Here is a 7,180-nt window from a genome sequence, read left to right as displayed (position 1 = left end):
ACGTCAGCGTCACATCGCTGCGTCGCGACGCTGGATTGCAGTGCTCACTCAGCGTCACGTGACTGCTATGTCATATCGGTGTCATAACAGTGTCACATCAGTGTCATATTTATTATAAATATGATGATTATTATTTTTATTGTTATTATCATCGTCATCATCATTACTACGATAGTGTGAGAAGGATTCCTCCTCGACTCTCCTCACGGCGCCCCCTGCCGGCACTAACGCATGAACGCACGCTCTCTTGTCTTGCAGCTGGCGATCGTCTGCATCGCGTTCAGCCTCTACCGCACCCTGGTGGTCGGTAGAACACTCGAGAGTTTGCTCGGCGGACCGGACACCTTCGCCGACTTTGAATTCCTCGGCTTCTGGCAGACGCAGTACAACAACGCCGTCGCCATCATGGTGTTCTTCGCCTGGATCAAGGTCGGTGGTGGCGCCCTCTACCTGTGCGATGCCGGCGCCCTCGTGTGGTCGTTAATGCCTGCGCGCGCGGTTGTTTGTTCTCGCTGGAAAATTCTGGATGTTGGGTTTCGTGTCGACTTTGTGATCGGCTGATCCTGGCGCGATCTTGCGCGGTCGCGCGTTGCTACCGGCGACCCCTCGCGCGGTCGTGCGTTGCTATGGCGACCCCTCATCCTCCGTTCTCCCCGCCTCCGGCAGGTGTTCAAGTACATCAGCTTCAACAAGACGATGACGCAGCTGTCGTCGACCTTGAGCCGCTGCGCGAAGGACATCGCTGGGTTCGGAGTGATGTTCTGCATCGTGTTCATCTTTGGGCACTCAGGTGAAGGACTTCAGTACGTTCGGCACGGCAACGTAAGTGTAGGTTGGCGAGAGGGAGAGGAAGGAGAGGAGGGGGAGGGGAGAGGAAGGAGTGGGTGAAGAGGGAGACGGCGTGAGGGGAGGACGAGAGAGAGAGAGAGAAACAAAAAAAAAGAGAGAGAGAGACGAGGAGGACGAGAGGAAGAGAGGAGCGAGGAGCTCCGCCCCCCCCCGACCTTAAGGGTATCGTGAGAGGGAGAGCAGAGAGAGAGGAGATGGGAGATATGGAGAGAGAGTGGAGAGAGAAGAGAGGCAGTGAAGCGCCCCCCCCGAGAGGAGAGGGGCTTAAGTCCTACTCGAGAGAGAGAGGGTGAGGAGAGAGAGAGAGGAGAGAGATGGAGAGAGAAGAGAGAGAGAGAGTGAGAGTGAGAGTGACGATGAGAGTGGAAGCCCCGAGTTTGAAAGAGAGAAGAGAGAGGAGCAGAGAGAGATGATGAGAGAAGAAGAGAGTGAGAGAGTTGGAGAAGAACGCAGAGTGAGAGAGTGGAGAGAGGGGAGTAGTTGAGAGTCGGAGGTTGGAGAGAGAGAGAGAGAGAGGAGGCAGAGAGAGAGAGAGAGAAGAGAGAGAGACGAGAGAGAGAGAGATGAGAGAGAGAGAGAGAGAGAGAGGAGGAGGAGAAGAGAGAGAGAGAGAGGAGGAAGAGTGCCCCCCACCCGCCCCGAGTCCGCACGAGCCCGAGACCCCCCCCCCGGGACAGAGAGGGAGAATGAGCGAGAAGAGAGAGAGAGACGAAGAAGGGATAGGAAGAGAGAGAGAGGAGAGGAGAGAGGGAGACGAGAGAGAGACGCACCGCCAGCACCCCCCAGCCCGAGAGAGAGAGCAGAACGACGAGACGACCCGCGAACGAGCCACGAGCCCAGAAGGGCGAGAGAGAAGCGCCAGAGAGAGAGAGCAGAGAGAGAGAGAGCAGACGAGGCCCGGGGGCGCGCCCGCGGGGCGCGCCGCGCGCGGGGCGCGGCGGCGGGGCGGCGCGGGGCGGCGGGCGCGGGCGCGGGGGCGGCCCGGCGGCGCCGCGGCCGGCGCGCGGCGGCGGGCGGGGCGCGGGGCCGCGCGCGCCCGGGGGGGGGCAGAGGAGGGAGAGAGAGAGAGGCGAGAGAGGGTAAGGAGAGGAGAGAGGAATAGGGAAGGAAGATATGAGAGGAGATTAGAGACTAGTTTTTATGATGAGATGAGAGAGAGAGAGAGAGAGACGAGGGAGAGACTTGAGAGATTGATCGAGAGGAGATTGGAGGAGAGAGAAAGAGAGTATATGCGAGATTGATTGTTGAGGACGAGAGATTGTTTAGCTGAGAGAGTTAAGTGGAATTTGAGAATTGAGAGAGGAGGAGTTGTGGTGAGAGATGAGATGAAGAGAGAGCAGAGAGAGAGAGGGAGAGAGAGAGATGAGAGAGAGAGAGTGAGAAGAGAGCGTTTTGAGAGATTATTGAGAGAGAGATTGAGAGAGAAGAGAGCAGAGAGAGAGAGATGAGAGAGAGAGAAGAGAGGAGACGGAGGAGAGAGAGAGGAGACGAGGGAGAGAGAGAGACGAGAGCGCGAGAGATCCGATGAGCGGAGAGGAAGAGGGAGGGAGAGAGAAGAGAGAGAGAGAAGGAGAGGAGAGCAGAGGGGGGGAGAGAGATGAGGCAGACATCGGATCATCGATGAGGAGAAGATGAGAGAGAGACAGAGAGATGAGAGAGATGAAGAACGAAGAGAAGATGAGAGAGAGAGAAGAGTGAGAAGAGACCTGATGGAGAGGAGAGGGACCGACGAGAGAGAGAGACCGAGAAGGAGATGAGAGAGAGAGAGAGAGAGAGAGGAGAGAGAGAGAGAGCGCTGAGGCACGAGATGAGAAGGAGACGGAGAGAGAGAGAGAGAGCAGGAGAGAGACGAGGAGAGAGAGAGAAGATGAGGGCGAGAGACCGAGATGAGAGGAGACAGGAGAAGAGAGAGCAAGAGACAGACAGATGAAGATCGAGAACGAGAGGAGAAAGGAGTGAAGAGAGAGAGGGATGGATGAGAGAGAGCCAGGAGCGACCCCGAGAGAAGAGCCCGATCCCCGACGAGACTAGAGAGGACCCGACGGACGAGAGAGAGAGAGAGACGAGAGGAGAAGAGACGACCGAGGAACCGACCGAGACGACCGAGAGTAGAAGACGAGCAGACGACGAGGAGAGGGGTAGAAGAGAGAGAGAGAGAGAGACGCGAGGATCGAAGATGAGGAGGAGTTGAGATGATGAGACGCGGATCGAGTCGATGAGATCGAGAGAGAAGGCTGAGACAGAGGGGAGACGAAGAGAGGAGAGAGAGAGAGAGAGAGGAGCAGAGAGAGAAGAGAGAGAGAGAGAGAGGAGAGAGAGAGAGAGAGAGAGACGAGAACCGAGGAAGAGAGAGAGAGAACGAGCCGAAGGAGGAGGCGGAAATGAGAAGATGAGAGAAAGGGAGGACGAGACGAGAAGTACATAAAACATAAAACGATCGCAATCCAGCGTTTTGTTCTACGTACTACGTTGATTCACATTCTATCAGTTCTAGCATCGTGATCACACGTCGTTAGCATCTTCCGGTTTTGCCGGAGAGAGCTTAATGAAGGAACACACACGCAGATGAATAATTAATTAATTTTATTAATTAATATTAAATAATTATTATTTTATTAAATTAATATTAAATCATTATTATTTATTAATTAATATTAAATAATTATTATTTCATTAATTTATTAATTGATTTTTTGTCGTTGCTGCTTTCCAGGATGACTCTGATCCGCATCATCCTCGGAGACTTTGATTTTCCAGCCAGCTGAGGCTGCTAACCGCTGTGCTCGGGTCCAATCTACTTCATCTTCTACGTCTTCTTCGTCTTCTTCGTGCTGCTGGTGCGTGTCGCTCCCTCGCTCCTTCGCTCCCTCGCTCCCTCGCGACGATGTGTGCCTACGCTGCAGGGAAAAAATTCGTAAAATGTATTTTTGTCGGGGGCTACTTTTCAAGCTCGCTGTGCATGAAAATAGCACTCTAAATTTGGTTTTGCACTTGAAACTCTATGCAAATTTACGGTGTTCTTTTTGGCATTTCGGGGGCTAAATCGCCCCGAGGTGTATTTTCCCCAGTGTAAACTACGTGGATGTCATGTTTGGTGTCTGAGTAACTGTGTGTGAATGTGTGGTGTGTGTGTGCGTGCATGCGTGCATGCGTGTGTTGTGTGGGTGACTGTGGTGTGTCATGTGCTGACTGTCGTGAGGTGTGTGCGTGCATTGGCGTGTGTGCGTGTGTGTGTGTGTGTGTGTGACTGTGTGAGTGTGTGTGCGTGCGTGTATGTGTGCATGTGTGTGTGTGCGTGCATGCGTGCATGCGTGTGTGTGTGTGTGTGTGTGTGTGTGACTGTGTGTGTGTGTGCGTCTGTGTGTGTGTGTGTGCGTCTGTGCATGCGTGTGTCTGCACTGTGCAACTGCCTGTGTGTAGGGTTTTAGCTGAGCTGTCTGACTGTGTGTGTGACTGTGAATGTGACTGTGACTGTGATGTGACNCACAACCACAGTCACAGTTACAGTCACACACACACAGTCAGACACACGTCACGGATGGTCACACACACACAGTCAGTCACAGTCACAGTCACAGTCACAGCCTTACGGTCGTGAACGCGCACGGTCGACGGTCGACAGTTCACAGGTACACTCACAGCCCACAGACACAGTCCACAGTCACCAGCTCAGTCACAGTCAGTCACAGTCACAGTCACAGTCACAGTCACAGACACAGTCACAGTCACAGTCACAGTCACACACACACAGTCAGACACAGTCACAGCTCACAGTCAGTCACAGGTCACAGTCACAGCTCACAGTCACACACACAACAGTCGACACAAGTCACAGTCACAGTCACACACACACAGTCAGACACTATGTCATCAGTCACACACATCAACAGTCAGGACAACAGTTCACAGTTCAGACACACAGTCAGACACAGTCACAGTTCACACACACACGAGTCAGACACAGCTCACAGTCACACACACACAGCTCAGACAGACAGTCACACGTCACGAGCTCTACAGTCACAGTCACAGTTCACAGCTCACATCTCACACCCACAGTCACAGTCACAGTCACAGTCACAGTCACAAGCAGCACATGCAGCAGTCAGCCACAGTCACAGTGCACAGTCACAGTCACAGTCACATGTCACGAAGTCACAGTCCACAGGTCACAGTCACAGTCACAGTTCACCATCACAGTCACAGCTCACAGGTCACAGTTCACAGTCACACACACAAGAAATCACAGTCACAGTCACAGTGCCACAGTCACAGTGCACAGTCATCAAGTCACAGTCACAGTCACACACACAGCTCACTCAGTCACAGTCACAGTCACTAGTCCACAGTCACAAGCAGCCACACACACAGTCAGTCAACATGTCACAGCTCACAGTCACAGCTCGAGCAGTTCACAAGCAGCCACACGCACAGTCAGCTCACAGTCACAAGTCACAGTCACAGGTCACAAGCAGCCACACAGCACAGTCAGTCACAGTCACAGTCACAAGCAGCACACGCACAGTCAGGCACAGTCACAGTCACAGTCACAGTCACAGTTCACAGCTCACAGTCACAGGTCAACAGTCACGAGTCACAGTCACAAGCAAGCCCACAGCGCACAGCTGTGACTGTGACTGTGACTGTGACTGACTGTGTGTGTGTGGCTGCTTGCAGAACATGTTCCTGGCCATCATCAACGACACGTACGCCGAGGTGAAGGCGGAGATTGCCGAGCAGAAGAACGAATTCGAACTCACCGACTACTTCAAACGGGTGAGTCGCTACCCCGGCGCCCTCTACACGCGCCTCGCTTTGCTTCGACGTTCACTTGTTACTGGGAATTCAGTTTGGTGGATTTTATTAATTGATGTAATTTGATGTTGGTAAGGATGTTTTGCCCGTCTCTCTGTCTCCCCCTCTCTTTGTTTCTCCCTCTCTTTGTTTCCCCCTATTTCTGTCTCCCCTTCTCTCTGTCTCCCCCTCTCTTTGTTTCCCCCTATTTCTGTCTCCCCTTCTCTCTGTCTCCCCCTCTCTTTGTTTCCCCCTATTTCTGTCTGTCTCGCCTTCTCTCTGTCTCCCCCTCTCTTTGTTTCCCCCTATTTCTGTCTGTCTCGCCTCTCTTTGTCTCCCATTTTCTCTGTCTCCCCCTCTCTTTGTCTCCCCTTCTCTCTGTCTCCCCTTCTCTCTGTCTCCCCCTCTCTTTGTCTCCCCTTCTCTCTTTCTCCCCCTCTCTTTGTTTTCCCCTATTTCTGTCTCCCCTTCTCTCTGTCTCCCTCTATTTCTGTCTCCCTCTCTGTCTCCCTCTCTGTCATCCAGTATCTCCACCGTGTCCTCGTCAGCCTGTACGCTTCACATGGCTTCATCTCTCTATCTCTCGATCTCCTCCGTCGTCAGGGTTACAGCAAGATGCTGTCGAAGATGAACATCAAGAAGGAGAAGATCATGGACATTCAGAAGGCGCTGCAGGCGGCCGACATCAACGCCGACCAGAAGCTGGACTTCGAGGAGTGGCGGCAGGAGCTGAAGGCGTGAGTCACGCGCGCGTGCGAGGGGGCGGCGCCCGCTGCCACGCCCGCCGCCACGCCCACTGCCACATCCGTTCTATCATTGGTCGTATCGCGGGCCACACCCACCGCTCCCGTTCTATCATTGGGCGTACATATATCTCGCTTCACTTATCTCGAATGAACGTTAGATGTTTTGCACTCACAGCGAGCGTGAGATGCAGTCTATATTGTTGGCAACGTTGTTGGTTACATTGTTGGCAACGTTGTGACTTACATTGTTGCAACAGTTGTGACTTACGTTTGATTGGCTAACTGTTGTGAACTTACATTGTTTTGGCAACGTTGTGACTTACATTGTTTGGCTAAACGTTGTAGAACTTACGTTGTTGGCAACGTTGTGACTTACATTGTTGGCAACGTTGTGACTTACGTTGTTGGCAACGTTGTGACTTACATTGTTGGCAACGTTGTGACTTACATTTGGCAACGTTGTGACTTCGTTGTGGCAACGTTGTGACTTACGTTGTTGGCAACGTTGTGACTTACATTGTTGGCAACGTTGTGACTTAAGCAAATTGTTGGCAACGTGTGGACTTACATTGTTGGCAAACGTTTGTGACTTACGTTGTTGGTTACGTTGTTGCGTAGTCGTGGTTATGCCGATGCTGAGATCGAGACGGTGTTTGCGAAGTATGATCTGGACGGAGACAGAGTTCTGGATGAGGAGGAGCAGCATCACATGGCAGCAAGACCATCGAAGGACAGAAGGTGAGAGAACAACCACCCGCCCCCCCCCCGCCGCCCCCCCCCCCCGCCCCCCC

General features: G+C 53.0%; 1 protein-coding gene across 1 annotated transcript; it reads left to right on the top strand.

Annotated features, from left to right (window-relative positions):
* Positions 1-231: 231 nt before the first annotated feature.
* On the top strand, positions 232-7,127 carry LOC106819999 (polycystic kidney disease 2-like 1 protein; the record flags this gene model as incomplete). The annotated part of the gene is given in 6 exon segments (XM_014824563.1): positions 232-429; positions 667-803; positions 3,563-3,686; positions 5,527-5,625; positions 6,247-6,380; positions 7,008-7,127. Coding segments are annotated over 6 exon segments (812 nt in total), but the record flags the coding sequence as incomplete, so codon positions are not given.
* Positions 7,128-7,180: the final 53 nt, after the last annotated feature.

Source organism: Priapulus caudatus, unplaced genomic scaffold, assembly GCF_000485595.1.
Source record: "Priapulus caudatus unplaced genomic scaffold, Priapulus_caudatus-5.0.1 Scaffold5613, whole genome shotgun sequence".
Taxonomy (NCBI): Eukaryota; Metazoa; Priapulida; class Priapulimorpha; order Priapulimorphida; family Priapulidae; genus Priapulus; species Priapulus caudatus.
This window is presented reverse-complemented; position numbering and strand designations above follow the sequence as displayed.